Consider the following 24078-nt stretch of genomic DNA (forward strand, 5'->3'; position numbering starts at 1 on the left):
CCGACATCACTACACCGACGGGGATATTTATATATATTTATCACACCGACGGGGAGATATCGCCCCGACATCACGACACCGACGGGGATATTTATATATATTTATCACACCGACGGGGGGATATCGCCCCGACATCACTACACCGACGGGGATATTTATATATATTTATCACACCAACGGGGGGATATCGCCCCGACATCACTACACCGACGGGGATATTTATATATATTTATCACACCGACGGGGGGATGTCGCCCCGACATCACGACACCGACGGGGATATTTATATATATTTATCACACCGACGGGGATATTTATATATATTTATCACACCGTCAGGGATATTTATATATATTTATCACACCGACGGGGGGATATCGCCCCGACATCACTACACCGACGGGGATATTTATATATATTTATCACACCGACAGGGATATTTATATATATTTATCACACCGACGGGGGGATATCGACCCGACATCACTACACCGACGGGGATATTTATATATATTTATCACACCGACGGGGAGATATCACCCCGACATCACTACACCGACGGGGATATTTATATATATTTATCACACCGACGGGGGGATATCGCCCCGACATCACTACACAGACGGGGATATTTATATATATTTATCACACCGACGGGGGGGATATCGCCCCGACATCACTACACCGATGGGGATATTTATATATATTTATCACACCGACGGGGAGATATCACCCCCACATCACTACACCGACGGGGATATTTATATATATTTATCACACCGACGGGGGGATATCACCCCGACATCACTACACCGACGGGGATATTTATATATATTTATCACACCGACGGGGGGATATCGCCCCGACATCACTACACCGACGGGGATATTTATATATATTTATCACACCGACGGGGGGATATCGCCCCGACATCACTACACCGACGGGGATATTTATATATATTTATCACACCGACGGGGAGATATCGCCCCGACATCACTGCACCGACGGGGATATTTATATATATTTATCACACCGACGGGGAGATATCGCTCCGACATCACTACACCGACGGGGATATTTATATATATTTATCACACCGACGGGGAGATATCGCCCCGACATCACCACACCGACGGGGATATTTATATATATTTATCACACCGACGGGGGGATATCGCCCCGACATCACTACACCGACGGGGATATTTATATATATTTATCACACCGGCGGGGGGATATCGCCCTGACATCACTACACCGACGGGGATATTTATATATATTTATCACACCGACGGGGGGATATCACCCCGACATCACTACACCGACGGGGATATTTATATATATTTATCACACCGACGGGGAGATATCGCCCCGACATCACTACACCGACGGGGATATTTATATATATTTATCACACCGACAGGGATATTTATATATATTTATCACACCGACGGGGATATTTATATATATTTATCACACCGACGGGGGGATATCGCCCCGACATCACTGCACCGACGGGAATATTTATATATATTTATCACACCGACGGGGGGATATCGCCCCAACATCACTACACCGACGGGGATATTTATATATATTTATCACACCGACGGGGATATTTATATATATTTATCACACCGACGGGGATATTTATATATATTTATCACACCGACGGGGGGATATCGCCCCGACATCACGGCACCGACGGGAATATTTATATATATTTATCACACCGACGGGGGGATATCGCCCCAACATCACTACACCGACGGGGATATTTATATATATTTATCACACCGACGGGGAGATATCGCCCCAACATCAATACACCGACGGGGATATTTATATATATTTATCACACCGACGGGGGGATATCACCCCCACATCACGACACTGACGGGGATATTTATATATATTTATCACACCGACGGGGAGATATCGCCCCGACATCACTACACCGACGGGGATATTTATATATATTTATCACACCGACGGGGGGATATCGCCCCGACATCACTACACCGACGGGGATATTTCTATATATTTATCACACCGACGGGGGGATATCGCCCCGACATCACTACACCGATGGGGATATTTATATATATTTATCACACCGACGGGGGGATATCGCCCTGACATCACTACACCGACGGGGATATTTATATATATTTATCACACCGACGGGGAGATATCGCCCCAACATCACTACACCGACAGGGATATTTATATATATTTATCACACCGACGGGAATATTTATATATATTTATCACACCGACGGGGGGATATCGCCCCGACATCACTACACCGACGGGGATATTTATATATATTTATCACACCGACGGGGGGATATCGCCCTGACATCACTACACCGACAGGGATATTTATATATATTTATCACACCGACGGAGAGATATCGCCCTGACATCACTACACCGACGGGGATATTTATATATATTTATCACACCGACGGGGATATTTATATATATTTATCACACCGACGGGGATATTTATATATATTTATCACACCGACGGGGGGATATCGCCCTGACATCACTACACCGACGGGGATATTTATATATATTTATCACACCGACGGGGATATTTATATATATTTATCACACCGACGGGGAGATATCGCCCCGACATCACTACACCGACGGGGATATTTATATATATTCATCACACCGACGGGGAGATATCGCCCCGACATCACTACACCGAAGGGGATATTTATATATATTTATCACACCGACGGGGAGATATCGCCCCGACATCACTACACCGACGGGGATATTTATATATATTTATCACACCGACGGGGGGATATCGCCCCGACATCACTACACCGACGGGGATATTTATATATGTTTATCACACCGACGGGGGGATATCGCCCCGACATCACTACACCGACGGGGATATTTATATATATTTATCACACCGACGGGGGGGATATCGCCCCGACATCACTACACCGACGGGGATATTTATATATATTTATCACACCGACGGGGATATTTATATATATTTATCACACCGACGGGGATATTTATATATATTTATCACACCGACGGGGGGATATCGCCCCGACATCACTACACCGACGGGAATATTTATATCTATTTATCACACCGACAGGGAGATATCGCCCCGACATCACTACACCGACGGGGATATTTATATATATTTATCACACCGACGGGGGGATATCGCCCCGACATCACTACACCGACGGGGATATTTATATATATTTATCACACCGACGGGGATATTTATATATATTTATCACACCGATGGGGATATTTATATATATTTATCACACCGACGGGGGGATATCGCCCCGACATCACTACACCGACGGGGATATTTATATATATTTATCACACCGACGGGGGGATATCGCCCCGACATCACTACACCGACGGGGATATTTATATATATTTATCACACCGACGGGGGGGATATCGCCCTGACATCACTACACCGACGGGGATATTTATATATATTTATCACACCGACGGGGGGATATCGCCCCGACATCACTACACCGACGGGGATATTTATACATATTTATCACACCGACGGGGGGATATCGCCCCGACATCACTACACCGACGGGGATATTTATATATATTTATCACACCGACGGGGGGATATCGCCCCGACATCACTACACCGACGGGAATATTTATATATATTTATCACACCGACAGGGATATTTATATATATTTATCACACCGACGGGGATATTTATATATATTTATCACACCGACGGGGGGATATCGCCCCGACATCACTGCACCGACGGGAATATTTATATATATTTATCACACCGACGGGGATTTATCGCCCCGACATCACTACACCGACGGGGATATTTATATATATTTATCACACCGACGGGGGGATATCGCCCCAACATCACTACACCGACGGGGATATTTAGATATATTTATCACACCGACGGGGAGATATCGCCCCAACATCAATACACCGACGGGGATATTTATATATATTTATCACACCGACGGGGATATTTCTATATATTTATCACACCGACGGGGGGATATCGCCCCGACATCACTACACCGATGGGGATATTTATATATATTTATCACACCGACGGGGGGATATCGCCCTGACATCACTACACCGACGGGGATATTTATATATATTTATCACACCGACGGGGAGATATCGCCCCAACATCACTACACCGACAGGGATATTTATATATATTTATCACACCGACGGGGAGATATCGCCCCGACATCACTACACCGACGGGGATATTTATATATATTTATCACACCGACGGGAATATTTATATATATTTATCACACCGACGGGGGGATATCGCCCCGACATCACTACACCGACGGGGATATTTATACATATTTATCACACCGACGGGGGGATATCGCCCTGACATCACTACACCGACAGGGATATTTATATATATTTATCACACCGACGGAGAGATATCGCCCCGACATCACTACACCGACGGGGATATTTATATATATTTATCACACCGACGGGGAGATATCGCCCTGACATCACTACACCGACGGGGATATTTATATATATTTATCACACCGACGGGGATATTTATATATATTTATCACACCGACGGGGATATTTATATATATTTATCACACCGACGGGGGGATATCGCCCCGACATCACTACACCGACGGGGATATTTATATATATTTATCACACCGACGGGGATATTTATATATATTTATCACACCGACGGGGAGATATCGCCCCGACATCACTACACCGACGGGGATATTTATATATATTTATCACACCGACGGGGAGATATCGCCCCGACATCACTACACCGAAGGGGATATTTATATATATTTATCACACCGACGGGGAGATATCGCCCCGACATCACTACACCGACGGGGATGTTTATATATATTTATCACACCGACGGGGGGATATCGCCCCGACATCACTACACCGACGGGGATATTTATATATGTTTATCACACCGACGGGGGGATATCGCCCCGACATCACTACACCGACGGGGATATTTATATATATTTATCACACCGACGGGGGGGATATCGCCCCGACATCACTACACCGACGGGGATATTTATATATATTTATCACACCGACGGGGATATTTATATATATTTATCACACCGACGGGGGGATATCGCCCCGACATCACTACACCGACGGGAATATTTATATATATTTATCACACCGACAGGGAGATATCGCCCCGACATCACTACACCGACGGGGATATTTATATATATTTATCACACCGACGGGGGGATATCGCCCTGACATCACTACACCGACGGGGATATTTATATATATTTATCACACCGACGGGGATATTTATATATATTTATCACACCGATGGGGATATTTATATATATTTATCACACCGACGGGGGGGATATCGCCCCGACATCACTACACCGACGGGGATATTTATATATATTTATCACACCGACGGGGGGATATCGCCCCGACATCACTACACCGACGGGGATATTTATATATATTTATCACACCGACGGGGGGATATCGCCCCGACATCACTACACCGACGGGGATATTTATATATATTTATCACACCGACGGGGGGATATCGCCCCGACATCACTACACCGACGGGGATATTTATATATATATTATCACACCGACGGGGGGATATCGCCCCGACATCACTACACCGACGGAGATATTTATATATATTTATCACACCGACGGGGATATTTATATATATTTATCACACCGACGGGGGGATATCGCCCCGACATCACTACACCGACAGGGATATTTATATATATTTATCACACCGACGGGGGGATATCGCCCCGACATCACTACACCGACGGAGATATTTATATATATTTATCACACCGACGGAGATATTTATATATATTTATCACACCGACGGGGATATTTATATATATTTATCACACCGATGGGGAGATATCGCCCCGACATCACTACACCGACGGGGATATTTATATATATTTATCACACCGACGGGGAGATATCGCCCCGACATCACTGCACCGACGGGGATATTTATATATATTTATCACACCGACGGGGAGATATCGCCCCGACATCACTACACCGACGGGGATATTTATATATATTTATCACACCGACGGGGAGATATCGCCCCGACATCACTACACCGACGGGGATATTTATATATATTTATCACACCGACGGGGAGATATCGCCCTGACATCACTACACCGACGGGGATATTTATATATATATTTATCACACCGACGGGGGGGATATCGCCCCGACATCACGACACCCGACGGGGGATATTTATATATATTTATCACACCGACGGGGGGATATCGCCCCGACATCACTACACCGACGGGGATATTTATATATATTTATCACACCGACGGGGGGATATCGCCCCGACATCACTACACCGACGGGGATATTTATATATATTTATCACACCGACGGGGGGATATCGCCCCCGACATCACTACACCGACGGTGATATTTATATATATTTATCACACCCGACGGGGGGATATCGCCCCGACATCACTACACCGACGGGGATATTTATATATATTTATCACACCGACGGGGATATTTATATATATTTATCACACCGACGGGGATATTTATATATATTTATCACACCGACGGGGATATTTATATATATTTATCACACCGACGGGGAGATATCGCCCCGACATCACTACACCGACGGGGATATTTATATATATTTATCACACCGACGGGGATATTTATATATATTTATCACACCGACGGGGGGATATCGCCCCGACATCACTACACCGACGGGGATATTTATATATATTTATCACACCGACGGGGAGATATCGCCCTGACATCACTACACCGACGGGGATATTTATATATATTTATCACACCGACGGGGAGATATCGCCCCGACATCACTACACCGACGGGGATATTTATATATATTTATCACACCGACGGGGATATTTATATATATTTATCACACCGACGGGGGGATATCGCCCCCCACATCACTACACCGACGGGGATATTTATATATATTTATCACACCGACGGGGAGATATCGCCCTGACATCACTACACCGACGGGGATATTTATATATATTTATCACACCGACGGGGAGATATCGCCCCGACATCACTACACCGACGAGGATATTTATATATATTTATCACACCGACGGGGGGATATCGCCCCCACATCACTACACCGACGGGGATATTTATATATATTTATCACACCGACGGGGAGATATCGCCCCCCACATCACTACACCGACGGGGATATTTATATATATTTATCACACCGACGGGGAGATATCGCCCCGACATCACTACACCGACGGGGATATTATATATTTATCACACCGTAATTTATCACACCGACGGGGATATTTATATATATTTATCACACCGACGGGGAGATATCGCCCCGACATCACTACACCGACGGGGATATTTATATATATTTATCACACCGACGGGGAGATATCGCCCCGACATCACTACACCGATGGGGATATTTATATATATTTATCACACCGACGGGGGGGATATCGCCCCGACATCTCTACACCGATGGGGATATTTATATATATTTATCACACCGACGGGGAGATATCGCCCCGACATCACTACACCGACGGGGATATTTATATATATTTTATCACACCGACGGGGTGATATCGCCCCGACATCACTACACCGACGGGGATATTTATATATATTTATCACACCGACGGGGGGATATCGCCCCGACATCACTACACCGACGGGGATATTTATATATATTTATCACACCGACGTGGGGGATATCGCCCCGACATCACTACACCGACGGGGATATTTATATATATTTATCACACCGACGGGGGGATATCGCCCCGACATCACTACACCGACGGGGATATTTATATATATTTATCACACCGACGGGGAGATATCGCCCCGACATCACTACACCGACGGGGATATTTATATATATTTATCACACCGACGGGGAGATATCGCCCCCGGCATCACTACACCGACGGGGATATTTATATATATTTATCACACCGACGGAGAGATATCGCCCCGACATCACTACACCGACGGGGATATTTATATATATTTATCACACCGACGGGGGGGATATCGCCCCCCACATCACTCCACCGACGGGGATATTTATATATATTTATCACACCGACGGGGGGATATCGCCCTGACATCACTACACCGACGGGGATATTTATATATATTTATCACACCGACGGGGAGATATCGCCCCGACATCACTACACCGACGGGGATATTTATATATATTTATTCACACCGACGGGGAGATATCGCCCCCCACATCACTACACCGACGGGGATATTTATATATATTTATCACACCGACGGGGGGATATCGCCCCCACATCACTACACCGACGGGGATATTATATATATATTTATCACAACCGACGGGGGGATATCGCCCCGACATCACTACACCGACTGGGATATTTATATATATTTATCACACCGACGGGGATATTTATATATATTTATCACACCGACGGGGAGATATCACCCCCACATCACTACACCGACGGGGATATTTATATATATTTATCACACCGACGGGGAGATATCGCCCCGACATCACTACACTGACAGGGATATTTATATATATTTATCACACCGACGGGGATATTTATATATATTTATCACACCGACGGGGAGATATCACCCCCACATCACTACACCGATGGGGATATTTATATATATTTATCACACCGACGGGGAGATATCGCCCTGACATCACTACACCGACGGGGATATTTATATATATTTATCACCCCGACGGGGAGATATCGCCCTGACATCACTACACCGACGGGGATATTTATATATATTTATCACACCGACGGAGAGGATATCGCCCCGACATCACTACACCGACGGGGATATTTATATATATTTATTACACCGACGGGGGGGATATCGCCCCGACATCACTACACCGACGGGGATATTTATATATATGTATCACACCGACGGGGGGATATCGCCCTGACATCACTACACCGACGGGGATATTTATATATATTTATCACACCGACGGGGGGGATATCGCCCTGACATCACTACACCGACGGGGATATTTATATATATTTATCACACCGACGGGGATATTTATATATATTTATCACACCGACGGGGAGATATCGACCCGACATCACTACACCGACGGGGATATTTATATATGTTTATCACACCGACGGGGATATTTATATATATTTATCACACCGACGGGGAGATATCGCCCCGACATCACTACACCGATGGGGATATTTATATATATTTATCACACCGACGGGGAGATATCGACCCGACATCACTACACCGACGGGGATATTTATATATATTTATCACACCGACGGGGATATTTTATATATATTTATCACACCGACGGGGAGATATCGCCCCGACATCACTACACCGACGGGGATATTTATATATATTTATCACACCGACGGGGATATTTATATATATTTATCACACCGACGGGGGGATATCGCCCCGACATCACTACACCGACGGGGATATTTATATATATTTATCACACCGACGGGGGGATATCGCCCCGACATCACTACACCGACGGTGATATTTATATATATTTATCACACCGACGGGGGGATATCGCCCCGACATCACTACACCGACGGGGATATTTATATATATTTATCACACCGACGGGGATATTTATATATATTTATCACACCGACGGGGATATTTATATATATTTATCACACCGACGGGGAGATATCGCCCCGACATCACTACACCGACGGGGATATTTATATATATTTATCACACCGACGGGGATATTTATATATATTTATCACACCGACGGGGGGATATCGCCCCGACATCACTACACCGACGGGGATATTTATATATATTTATCACACCGACGGGGAGATATCGCCCTGACATCACTACACCGACGGGGATATTTATATATATTTATCACACCGACGGGGAGATATCGCCCCGACATCACTACACCGACGGGGATATTTATATATATTTATCACACCGACGGGGATATTTATATATATTTATCACACCGACGGGGGGATATCGCCCCCACATCACTACACCGACGGGGATATTTATATATATTTATCACACCGACGGGGAGATATCGCCCTGACATCACTACACCGACGGGGATATTTATATATATTTATCACACCGACGGGGAGATATCGCCCCGACATCACTACACCGACGAGGATATTTATATATATTTATCACACCGACGGGGGGATATCGCCCCCACATCACTACACCGACGGGGATATTTATATATATTTATCACACCGACGGGGAGATATCGCCCCCACATCACTACACCGACGGGGATATTTATATATATTTATCACACCGACGGGGAGATATCGCCCCGACATCACTACACCGACGGGGATATTTATATATATTTATCACACCGACGGGGATATTTATATATATTTATCACACCGACGGGGAGATATCGCCCCGACATCACTACACCGACGGGGATATTTATATATATTTATCACACCGACGGGGAGATATCGCCCCGACATCACTACACCGATGGGGATATTTATATATATTTATCACACCGACGGGGGGGATATCGCCCCGACATCTCTACACCGATGGGGATATTTATATATATTTATCACACCGACGGGGAGATATCGCCCCGACATCACTACACCGACGGGGTGATATCGCCCCGACATCACTACACCGACGGGGATATTTATATATATTTATCACACCGACGGGGGGATATCGCCCCGACATCACTACACCGATGGGGATATTTATATATATTTATCACACCGACGGGGGGATATCGCCCCGACATCACTACACCGATGGGGATATTTATATATATTTATCACACCGACGGGGGGATATCGCCCCGACATCACTACACCGACGGGGATATTTATATATATTTATCACACCGACGGGGAGATATCGCCCCGACATCACTACACCGACGGGGATATTTATATATATTTATCACACCGACGGGGAGATATCGCCCCGACATCACTACACCGACGGGGATATTTATATATATTTATCACACCGACGGAGAGATATCGCCCCGACATCACTACACCGACGGGGATATTTATATATATTTATCACACCGACGGGGAGATATCGCCCCGACATCACTACACCGACGGGGATATTTATATATATTTATCACCCCGACGGGGAGATATCGCCCCGACATCACTACACCGACGGGGATATTTATATATATTTATCACACCGACGGGGGGATATCGCCCCAACATCACTACACCGACGGGGATATTTATATATATTTATCACACCGACGGGGGGGATATCGCCCCCACATCACTCCACCGACGGGGATATTTATATATATTTATCACACCGACGGGGGGATATCGCCCTGACATCACTACACCGACGGGGATATTTATATATATTTATCACACCGACGGGGAGATATCGCCCCGACATCACTACACCGACGGGGATATTTATATATATTTATCACACCGACGGGGAGATATCGCCCCCACATCACTACACCGACGGGGATATTTATATATATTTATCACACCGACGGGGGGATATCGCCCCCACATCACTACACCGACGGGGATATATATATTTATTTATCACACCGACGGGGGGATATCGCCCCGACATCACTACACCGACTGGGATATTTATATATATTTATCACACCGACGGGGATATTTATATATATTTATCACACCGACGGGGAGATATCACCCCCACATCACTACACCGACGGGGATATTTATATATATTTATCACACCGACGGGGAGATATCGCCCCGACATCACTACACTGACAGGGATATTTATATATATTTATCACACCGACGGGGATATTTATATATATTTATCACACCGACGGGGAGATATCACCCCCACATCACTACACCGACGGGGATATTTATATATATTTATCACACCGACGGGGAGATATCACCCCCACATCACTACACCGATGGGGATATTTATATATATTTATCACACCGACGGGGAGATATCGCCCTGACATCACTACACCGACGGGGATATTTATATATATTTATCACCCCGACGGGGAGATATCGCCCTGACATCACTACACCGACGGGGATATTTATATATATTTATCACACCGACGGAGAGATATCGCCCCGACATCACTACACCGACGGGGATATTTATATATATTTATTACACCGACGGGGGGGATATCGCCCCGACATCACTACACCGACGGGGATATTTATATATATGTATCACACCGACGGGGGGATATCGCCCTGACATCACTACACCGACGGGGATATTTATATATATTTATCACACCGACGGGGGGGATATCGCCCTGACATCACTACACCGACGGGGATATTTATATATATTTATCACACCGACGGGGATATTTATATATATTTATCACACCGACAGGGAGATATCGACCCGACATCACTACACCGACGGGGATATTTATATATATTTATCACACCGACGGGGATATTTATATATATTTATCACACCGACGGGGAGATATCGCCCCGACATCACTACACCGATGGGGATATTTATATATATTTATCACACCGACGGGGAGATATCGACCCGACATCACTACACCGACGGGGATATTTATATATATTTATCACACCGACGGGGATATTTATATATATTTATCACACCGACGGGGAGATATCGCCCCGACATCACTACACCGACGGGGATATTTATATATATTTATCACACCGACGGGGATATTTATATATATTTATCACACCGACGGGGAGATATCGCCCCGACATCACTACACCGACGGGGATATTTATATATATTTATCACACCGACGGGGAGATATCGACCCGACATCACTACACCGACGGGGATATTTATATATATTTATCACACCGACGGGGGGATATCGACCCCACATCACTACACCGACGGGGATATTTATATATATTTATCACACCGACGGGGGGATATCGCCCCGACATCACTCCACCGACGGGGATATTTATATATATTTATCACACCGACGGGGGGATATCGCCCCCACATCACTACACCGATGGGGATATTTATTTCTATTTATCACACCGACGGGGGGATATCGACCCGACATCACTACACCGACGGGGATATTTATATATATTTATCACACCGACGGGGGGATATCGCACCGACATCACTACACCGACGGGGATATTTATATATATTTATCACACCGACGGGGAGATATCGCCCCGACATCACTACACCGACGGGGATATTTATATATATTTATCACACCGACGGGGGGATATCGCCCCGACATCACTACACCGACGGGGATATTTATATATATTTATCACACCGACGGGGGGATATCACCCCGACATCACTACACCGACGGGGATATTTATATATATTTATCACACCGACGGGGAGATATCGCCCCGACATCACTACACCGACGGGGATATTTATATATATTTATCACACCGACGGGGGGATATCGCCCCAACATCACTACACCGACGGGGATATTTATATATATTTATCACACCGACGGGGAGATATCGCCCCGACATCACTACACCGACGGGGATATTTATATATATTTATCACACCGACGGGGGGATATCGCCCCGACATCACTACACCGACGGGGATATTTATATATATTTATCACACCGACGGGGATATTTATATATATTTATCACACCGACGGGGGGATATCGCCCCGACATCACTACACCGACGGGGATATTTATATATATTTATCACACCGACGGGGGGATATCGCCCCGACATCACTACACCGACGGGGATATTTATATATATTTATCACACCGACGGGGGGATATCACCCCGACATCACTACACCGACGGGGATATTTATATATATTTATCACACCGACGGGGAGATATCGCCCCGACATCACTACACCGACGGGGATATTTATATATATTTATCACACCGACGGGGGGATATCGCCCCGACATCACTACACCGACGGGGATATTTATATATATTTATCACACCGACGGGGGGATATCGCCCCGACATCACTACACCGACGGGGATATTTATATATATTTATCACACCGACGGGGAGATATCGCCCCGACATCACTACACCGACGGGGATATTTATATATATTTATCACACCGACGGGGGGATATCGCCCCCACATCACTACACCGACGGGGATATTTATATATATTTATCACACCGACGGGGGGATATCGCCCCGACATCACTACACCGACGGGGATATTTATATATATTTATCACACCGACGGGGAGATATCGCCCCGACATCACTACACCGACGGGGATATTTATATATATTTATCACACCGACGGGGGGGATATCGCCCCGACATCTCTACACCGATGGGGATATTTATATATATTTATCACACCAACGGGGAGATATCGTCCCCACATCACGACACCGACGGGGATATTTATATATATTTATCACACCGACGGGGGGATATCGCCCCGACATCACTACACCGATGGGGATATTTATATATATTTATCACACTCGAGTCAGGATAATGTCCCGATATTACTACACTAACGGTGATATTTACAATATTTAAATAATGAGTGATATTCTGACATTAAGTGACATTTACAATCTATGATAGATAGATAACCACAATAGTTGAATAGTTATTAGTGATTTTACTACATTAAGTGACATTTCAGTCAGTATTTATAATGTGATATTTATAATGTTCAGATAATTATTACAGCGGTATTACCACATTAAGTGATAGTTAATTGTTTAGTTCAGTGCCATTAGTACATTTAGTGATATTTAGTTATTTCAGTGATATTTACAGTATTTAATGGTTTATTACAGTGACACTACCACATTAATTGAGGTTTATTACAGCGGTGTTTGTACATTAAGTGATATTTGGTTAATTCAGTGATATTTACAGTATTTAATGGTTTATTACAGTGACACTACCACATTAATTGAGGTTTATTACAGCGGTGTTTGTACATTAAGTGATATTTGGTTATTTCAGTGATATTTACAGTATTTAATGGTTTATTACAGTGATAGTACCACATTAAATGAGGTTTATTACAGCGGTGTTTGTACATTAAGTGATATTTGGTTATTTCAGTGATATTTACAGTATTTAATGGTTTATTACAGTGACACTCCCACATTAAATGAGGTTTATTACAGCGGTGTTTGTACATTAAGTGATATTTAGTTATTTCAGTGATATTTACAGTATTTAATAGTTTATTACAATGACACTCCCACATTAAATGAGGTTTATTACAGCGGTGTTTGTACATTAAGTGATATTTGGTTATTTCAGTGATATTTACAGTATTTAATGGTTTATTACAGTGACACTCCCACATTAAATGAGGTTTATTACAGCGGTGTTTGTACATTAAATGATATTTAGTTATTTCAGTGATATTTACAGTATTTAATGGTTTATTACAGTGATAGTACCACATTAAATGAGGTTTATTACAGCGGTGTTTGTACATTAAGTGATATTTGGTTATTTCAGTGATATTTACAGTATTTAATGGTTTATTACAGTGACACTCCCACATTAAATGAGGTTTATTACAGCGGTGTTTGTACATTAAGTGATATTTGGTTATTTCAGTGATATTTACAGTATTTAATGGTTTATTACAATGACACTCCCACATTAAATGAGGTTTATTACAGCGGTGTTTGTACATTAAGTGATATTTGGTTATTTCAGTGATATTTACAGTATTTAATGGTTTATTACAGTGACACTCCCACATTAAATGAGGTTTATTACAGCGGTGTTTGTACATTAAGTGATATTTGGTTATTTCAGTGATATTTACAGTATTTAATGGTTTATTACAGTGATAGTACCACATTAAATGAGGTTTATTACAGCGGTGTTTGTACATTAAGTGATATTTGGTTATTTCAGTGATATTTACAGTATTTAATGGTTTATTACAGTGACACTCCCACATTAATTGAGGTTTATTACAGCGGTGTTTGTACATTAAGTGATATTTGGTTATTTCAGTGATATTTACAGTATTTAATGGTTTATTACAGTGACACTCCCACATTAAATGAGGTTTATTACAGCGGTGTTTGTACATTAAGTGATATTTGGTTATTTCAGTGATATTTACAGTATTTAATGGTTTATTACAGTGATAGTACCACATTAAATGAGGTTTATTACAGCGGTGTTTGTACATTAAGTGATATTTGGTTATTTCAGTGATATTTACAGTATTTAATGGTTTATTACAGTGATAGTACCACATTAAATGAGGTTTATTACAGCGGTGTTTGTACATTTAGTGATATTTGGTTATTTCAGTGATATTTACAGTATTTAATGGTTTATTACAGTGACACTCCCACATTAAATGAGGTTTATTACAGCGGTGTTTGTACATTAAGTGATATTTGGTTATTTCAGTGATATTTACAGTATTTAATGGTTTATTACAGTGACACTCCCACATTAATTGAGGTTTATTACAGCGGTGTTTGTACATTAAGTGATATTTCGACATTAACTGATGTTTTTTAGTGATTACCTTTTATACCGGAAGCAGCTGCTCACCCTCTCCCGCCGCCATCTTGGATGGACCTGCCGCGGTGCACGCTGGGAGGTGTTCGGGCGCGGTGCCCGCTGGGAGGTGTTCGGGCGCGGTGCACGCCGGGAGGTGTTTGGCCCCCGGTGCCCTCTGGGAGGGGGTTGGTCACGGTGCACGCCGGGAGGTGTTCGGGCGCGGTGCACGCCGGGAGCTGTAGTTCTACCGTCTCCCCGGGCCCTCCCGTTAGTTTTTTAAACCGGTGAAGAACGTGGACGGATCCAGGGGTTGATAATTAAATGGTGGAGTGGTGGGGGCGGGCCGTATTCTCCGTGGTTCTGCCCATGTTGAGTCAATGGTTTTCTGTTCCGGGGTGAAAGGTGAGGATGTGGTGGAGGTCCCGGATGTTGTTGCTATGGCGGCGGTGGAGCCAGGTTCAGAGGTAGCTCCAGACCTTCAGTTATTGTCGGTGTTTTACCTCCTTTCACTTATTTTACATTTCATTTAATTTGCTCATTTGTTTCACTGTTTTTACTTGTTTCATCACAGGGACGTACAGCACAGAAACAGACCCTTCGGCCCAACCCCTCCATACTATCCCAGATATCCCAACCCAATCTAGTCCCACCTGCCAGCACCCAGCCCATATCCCTCCAAACCCTTCCTATTCATATACCCATCCAAATGCCTCTTAAATGTTGTAATTGTACCAGCCTCCACCACATCCTCTGGCAGCTCATTCCACACACGTACCACCCTCTGGGTGAAAAAGTTGCCCCTTTTATATCTTTCCCCTCTCACCCTGAACCTATGCCCCTCTAGTTCTGGACTCCCCCGACCCCAGGGGGAAAGGTTTAGGGAGGAAGGATGAGGAAAAACCCAAAGGCGTCCTACAGTCGCGTGAGGACCAAGAGAACGACCAGAGAGAGGGTGGAGCCGCTCAGGGACCGTGGAGGGAACTTGTGCCTGGTGTCCCAGGAGGGAGGGGAGGCCCTGAGTGAGGTTTTATTTTGTTTCAGTATTCACCGAAGTGAGGGACCTTGTTGATAGTGCAAACACCGTGGACCAGGTTAACCGGCTCGAACAAATTGATATTAAGGAAGTGGATGTGCTGGAAATTCTGGGAGGCATCAAGATCGATAAGTCCCTGGGGCTGGACCAGATATATCCAAGGTTACTGCGGGAAATGAGGAATGAGATTGTTGTGCCTCTGGTGGTGATCTTTGCATCCTCACTCTCCCCGGGAGTAGCACCGGTTGATTGGAGGGAGGCGAATGTTGTTCCTCTGTTCAAGAAAGGGAATTGGGCAATCTCTGGGAATTACAGGCCAGTCAGTCTTACATCTGTGGTAAACAAGACACTGGAAAGGATTCTGAAGGATAGGATTTATGACTATTTGGAAAAACATAGTTTGATTAAAGTCAGTCAGCATGGTTTTGTGAGGGGCAGATCTTATGCCTGGAGCTTATGTCTTTTGCCTAACTCAAAAGCCTTATTGAGTTCTTCAAGGATGTGACGAGACAAGTTGATGAACCTTGAGCAGTGGATGTGGTGTATATGGACTTCAGCAAGGTGTTTCCTGAAAATCCCAACAGTAGCCTCATTCAGAAAGTTAAGAGGTGTGGGATACAGGGAAATGTGGCTGTCTGGATACAGAATTGGCTGGCTGAAATAAGACAGCGAGTGGTAGTGAATGTAAAATATTCTGCCTGGAGATCAGTGACCAGTGGTGTTCCACAGGGATCTGCTCTTGGGCCTCTGGTCTTTGTAGTTTTTATCAATGACTTGGATGAAGAAGTGGAAGGATGGGTTAGTAAGTTTGCTGATGACACAAAGGTTGGTGGTGCTGTAGATAGTGTCGAGGGCTGTTGCAGGCTACAACAAAACTTTGACAGGATGCAGAAGTGGGCTAAGAAGTGGCAGATGGAGTTCAACCTGGATAAATGCGAAGTGATTCATTTGGAAGATGGAATTTGAATGCTGAATACAGGATTCTTGGCAATGTGGAGGAACAGCGGGATCTTGGGGTCAATGCACATCGACCCCTCAAAATTGCCACTCTGGTTGGTAGGGTTGTTAAGAAGGCATATGGTGTTTTGGCTTTCATTAACAGGGGGGGATTGAGTTTAAGAGCCACAAGGTTATGCTGCAGCTCTATAAAACCCTGGTTAGACTACACTTGGAATATTCTATCTGGTTCTGGTTGCCTCATTATAGGAAGGATGGTGTTGCTTTCGAGAGGGTAGAGAGGAGATTTACCAGGATGCTGCCCGGATTGAAGGGCTTGTTTTATGACGAGGTGTTGAGTGAACTCGGGCTTTTCTCACTGGAGAGAAGGGTGAGAGGTGACTTGTTAGAGGTGTACAAGGTAATGAGAGGCACAGATCGAGGAGATAGCCGGAGACTTATCCCCAGGGCAGAAATGGCTGTCACGAGGGGGAATAATATTAAGGTGCTTGGAGGAAGGTATGGGGGGGAATGTCAGAGGTAGGTTCTTTACACAGAGAGTGGTGGGTGCATGGAATGTACTGCCAGAGGTGGTAGTAGAGTCAGAGACATTAGGGACATTACAGTGACTGCTGGGCAAGCACATGGATGGCAGTAAATTGAGGGGGGTGTAGGTTAGGCTGATCTTAGATTAAGATAAATACTCAGCACAACATGGTGGGCCGAAGGGCCTGTACTGTGCCATACTGTTCTATGTTCTATGAATAACAAAAAGTAGAGGGCCTAGCACCGATCCTTGTGGCACTCCACTGGTCACAGGTCTCCAGTCTGAAAAACAACCCTCCACCACCACCCTCTGTCTTCTACCTTTGAGCCAGTTCTGTATCTAAATGGTCTATTCTCCCTGGATTCCATGTGATCTCACCTTGCTAACCAGTTTCCCATGGGGAACCTAGTCGAACACCTTCCTGAAGTCCATATAAATTACAAGTGTGTGGTGCTGGAAAAGCAGAGCAGGTCATACAGCATCCAAGAGGCGGAAGAATCGTCATTTTGGGCATAAACCCTTCATCGCTTCCTGATGAAGGACTTTCGCCCAAAACATTGATTTTCCTCCTCCACGGATGCTGCCCGACCTGCTGTGCTTTTCCAGCACCATGCTCTCGACTCTAATCTCCAGCATCTGCAGTCCTCCCTTTTGCTGTCTGTATAGATCGCGTGCACCACTCTGCCCTCATCAGTCCTCTGTGTAACTGTTTTGATTGTTTTCTTTGTTTCATTTATTTTAATTGTTTTCATCCTTCACAGGATGAGAGTGTCACTGGCCATTCCTAATTACCCCCCAGAGGCTGGTTCAGAGTCAGCCCTCACTGAGGCGATAGGTTTTTAAGGAGTATAAGGGGTTATGGGGAATGGGCGGGCGAGTGGAGTTGAGGCTGAGATAAGATCAGGCAGAGCAAGCTGAACTGGCCATTCCTGCCCTTGGTATTTGTGTTTTTATTTTAAATGACAGCTCCCCACATGGAGATTGGCTGCCAGCATGAAATTGCTCACCTACACACTTCCCCAAAGCCTGCATTAAATATTGGGAGGCACAGACACAACATTGACTGGATTGTGGCTGTTCGTGTTCAGGAGAAGGGGAGCAGATGGAGACTGTTCAGCCCATCAATCCTGGTCCAGTGTTCATGTCCTGCAGCCGCCCCCTTTCCCTTCATTACCACAGAGACGAGAATTCCACCTGGCCCAGCTGAAATGTATTCCGCACTGGAACATGCACCATCCTCCAGGGTAGGGAATTCCAAAAGATTCACAGACGCTTGGAGTAAAGAGACCAGTGCTTGAACTATGGGCCTTTTAAATGGGCTTTCCCTCTCTTCTGGGCTGAACAGTTGGAACTGTGCTCTGTCTGTTTGTTCTCTTCCTCACTTGCTGTCTCTCTCTCGGTCCCTCCCCAGGTGAGTTACCCCAGTACTGTGTAAACTCTAGTCTCTGTCTGTCCCCCTGTACAGGTGAGTTACCCCAGCACTGTGTAAACTCTAGTCTCTGTCTGTCCCCCTCCCCAGGTGAGTTACCCCAGCACTGTGTAAACTCTAGTCTCTGTCTGTCCCCCTCCCCAGGTGAGTTACCCCAGTACTGTGTAAACTCTAGTCTCTGTCTGTCCCCCTGTACAGGTGAGTTACCCCAGCACTGTGTAAACTCTAGTCTCTGTCTGTCCCCCTCCCCAGGTGAGTTACCCCAGTACTGTGTAAACTCTAGTCTCTGTCTGTCCCCCTGTACAGGTGAGTTACCCCAGCACTGTGTAAACTCTAGTCTCTGTCTGTCCCCCTGTACAGGTGAGTTACCCCAGCACTGTGTAAACTCTAGTCTCTGTCTGTCCCCCTGTACAGGTGAGTTACCCCAGCACTGTGTAAACTCTAGTCTCTGTCTGTCTGTCCCCCCTCCCCAGGTGAGTTACCCCAGCACTGTGTAAACTCTAGTCTCTGTCTGTCTGTCCCCCTGTGCAGATGAGTTACCCCAGCACTGTGTAAACTCTAGTATCTGTCTGTCTGTCTCCCTGTACAGGTGAGTTACCCCAGCACTGTGTAAACTCTAGTCTCTGTCTGTCCCCCTGTACAGGTGAGTTACCCCAGCACTGTGTAAACTCTAGTCTCTGTCTGTCCCCCTGTACAGGTAAAAGGTGACCAGGATGAAGTGCCTGAGCTGAATCTCGGTGAACTGGACATAACGTCCGATGAATTTATTCTGGATGAAGTGGACAGTGAGCATTGTTTCTCTTAACCTAACTTGCACGGAATTTCTTAATGGGATTAAACTGCTTTGACAGCATCTGTGTTCCTGATGAGGATTGTGCGTGGGATTGTCGAAATGAGGCCCTTGTTGCAGTGTGGTCTATAAAGGTAGCAACAGTCTTCCCCCTTGGGAGAGTGCACTGATTGGCAGAAGCTGACGGAGTCACTGCCAAAGGGAGTGATTGAATTAAACTGCACCCTTTCTCCTGTTTGGCTGTCTGATGGATTCAGGTTAACGAGGAACACTGAGCAAGTTCTGTATTTTACAAGAATTACTGTTTGTTACAAACAACTCAGCTTTAGCCACCACTAAAAGAAAATGACAGGCTGTCAATATATAATTGCTAGGTATATAAACTCCAAGCCTGCCCGTGAACCCACGGTTGCTGACCCTGTGAAGCTGCTGTGTCCCCATATCCTCCTGGCCTAACGTCCCACTGTGTAACTTTAGTTCACCGTGTGCGGCAGCTCAGGTTATTATTGGGAAAGGTGCGATATGAATGGGAGCGTTGTTGACATTGTCAAGGGGAAGCGTTGAGGAATAGGAAGCCTCCTGGAGATCAATTCTTAGTGGGCCAGCTGGAGGAGCACTGCTCCCTTGTTTGGTTCAATTGAAGCATCGGGTAAGCAGGCGGGGTTCCCAATGCACCCTTCAGTACAGCCTTGACAGGTACAAAGCTGCACATGCCCATCTCTGAGGTGGTACCGCAGTGCCACAACAAGAAGGTGGGAGAACAGCATAGTCTCTGTCAAACAGGGGAAGGGGAAGCCCCATACTTCCCAAAGCTGAGATCCAGCAACCCCCACACAGCTCAAAGACAGATGAATGGAATGGGCGGACGGGTAGAAGCTGGGAATGTTGGCTGGTCAAGAAGGTTCTGGAACTTAGGAACAGGTAGGTTCCTTTGAAATATGAATGTCGGGAGTCACAGGCCAAGAGTAAGGGGTAGGCCATTCCAGACTGAGATAATGAAGAACTTCTTCCCTCAGGGAGTTGTGAACCTGTGGAGGTCTCTCCCACAGGAAGCTGTTGGGGCCAGATACATTCAAGAAGGAGCTGGAGGTGAGCCTTGTGGATAAGGGATCAAGGGGTTTGGAGAGGAATCAGGAATGGGAGACTGAGATTGCATGGTCAGCCCTGATCCTATTGAATGGGGCAGGCTCGAAGGGCCGAGTGGCCTACTCCTGCTGTTTCAAAGAGCTTTCAGCTGGATAAAACCATGAAAAAGAGCAGCTGAATGTTTTGACCTTTTTAGTCTTGTTCAGTTGGTGCTGTTTCTGAGAAATGCTGGTCAATCTGTCCTGTGTGTTGGTCGGTGTCTTCACTGGCTGCTGTTTGTGTGAAGACCATCAGGGGTATCGTGAGTGGCATGGACAGGAGGAGAGATGTCAAATCCTGGGCTGGTGATTGTGGAACAGGGAAGGTCAGGAAAAAGAAGCACAGAATCTGGACTCTAACCGTCTGAATTGTCCGCTGTAAAAAATATTCCTTTGCATGTTCTGGATGTAGGTTTGCTGGCTGAGCTGGAAGGTTTGTTTTCAGATGTTTTGTCACCATACTTGGTAACATCTTCAGTGAGCCTCTGAGAGGAGCACTTGGTGGTGTAGCCCGTTTTCTATTTATTCTTTACTCACCACTGCAACAGACCATGAATGGACAGACACAGTACAACAAGTCATCGGTATTAGACAGCAACCAACACAGAAAGTGGCAAAACTAAACCTGCAGGAAAAAAAACGAGACAAACTTACACAAAATAACAACACTGACAATGTAGAAGCATGGACAAAAAACTTATCTGACCGACCCTTAACAGACACTGCAAAAGCTTTCTGAGTAAGAGGATTAAATTACAACTTCCAGGATGCAGACAAGAAAGATTTCTGAGCAGCATTAGAAACAACACTGACAGGCAACTAACTTTTAGATTAGATTGTTTACAGTGTGGAAACAGGCCCTTCAGCCCAACAAGTCCATACTGACCCTCCGAAGAGCAACCCACCCAGACCCGTTCCCCTACATTTACCCTATCACCTAACACTATGGGACAATTTCCCATGGCCAATCCACCCTAACCCGCACATCTTTGGGCTGTGGGAGGAAACCGGAGCACCCGGAGGAAACCCACACCGACATGGGGAGAATGTGCAAACTCCACACAGAGAGTCGCCTGAGGCAGGAATTGAACCAGAGTCCCTGGTGCTGTGAGGCAGCAGTGCTAACCACTGAGCCACCCAGCAAACTATCAGACAGGTAGTCACTCCAACATTAAGCAAAAAATAGGAAGGAAACCCACTCAACACACAAGAAAGGAAAGCACTAAAAAGATGAAAAAGAAGATAAAAAGATTGTTACCGACTGGGAAACGAACCTTCCAGCTCAGCCAGCAAACCTACATCTGGAGTCTCCACCTGGGCTACAAATCTTCTCAAAACTTGTGTTGAATGTTCAGTTAAATATGATTCAGATGTAATTCTCCGTAATACAAGCTTGCTCTCGGTGACACCGGACCTAGTGAACAGCTTTGCCACCTTGTTCATGCAAATCACAGTTTCCTCCCAGCACAGAGTCTTCCTGCGTGCCCCTCGACCCTCAGCCCTTGCTGTATGACCAGCCTGACCCCACACTGTG

General features: G+C 45.2%; 3 protein-coding genes across 5 annotated transcripts in view; 1 reads left to right on the forward strand and 2 right to left on the reverse strand.

Moving 5' to 3' along the window:
* LOC140455162 (G patch domain and ankyrin repeat-containing protein 1-like) overlaps positions 1-16776 on the reverse strand; it is a 41951-nt gene extending 25175 nt beyond the window's left edge. The window contains exon 1 of the mRNA XM_072549863.1: positions 16711-16776. The gene's annotated coding sequence lies outside the window, so the exon portion shown is untranslated. The remainder of the gene's footprint in view (positions 1-16710) is intronic.
* LOC140455173 (uncharacterized) overlaps positions 1-24078 on the reverse strand; it is a 459457-nt gene that overhangs the window by 121155 nt on the left and 314224 nt on the right. The gene's annotated exons all lie outside the window — the stretch shown is intronic.
* Positions 17018-24078, forward strand: part of LOC140455163 (vacuolar protein sorting-associated protein 52 homolog) — a 53435-nt gene continuing 46374 nt past the window's right edge. Inside the window, 2 exon segments of the mRNA XM_072549864.1 lie at positions 17018-17149; positions 21328-21415. Of these exon segments, the coding sequence (XP_072405965.1) occupies positions 17063-17149; positions 21328-21415 (175 nt within the window). The 5' untranslated portion in view covers positions 17018-17062.

This window comes from Chiloscyllium punctatum, chromosome 30 (genome assembly GCF_047496795.1).
Source record: "Chiloscyllium punctatum isolate Juve2018m chromosome 30, sChiPun1.3, whole genome shotgun sequence".
NCBI classification, from domain to species: domain Eukaryota; kingdom Metazoa; phylum Chordata; class Chondrichthyes; order Orectolobiformes; family Hemiscylliidae; genus Chiloscyllium; species Chiloscyllium punctatum.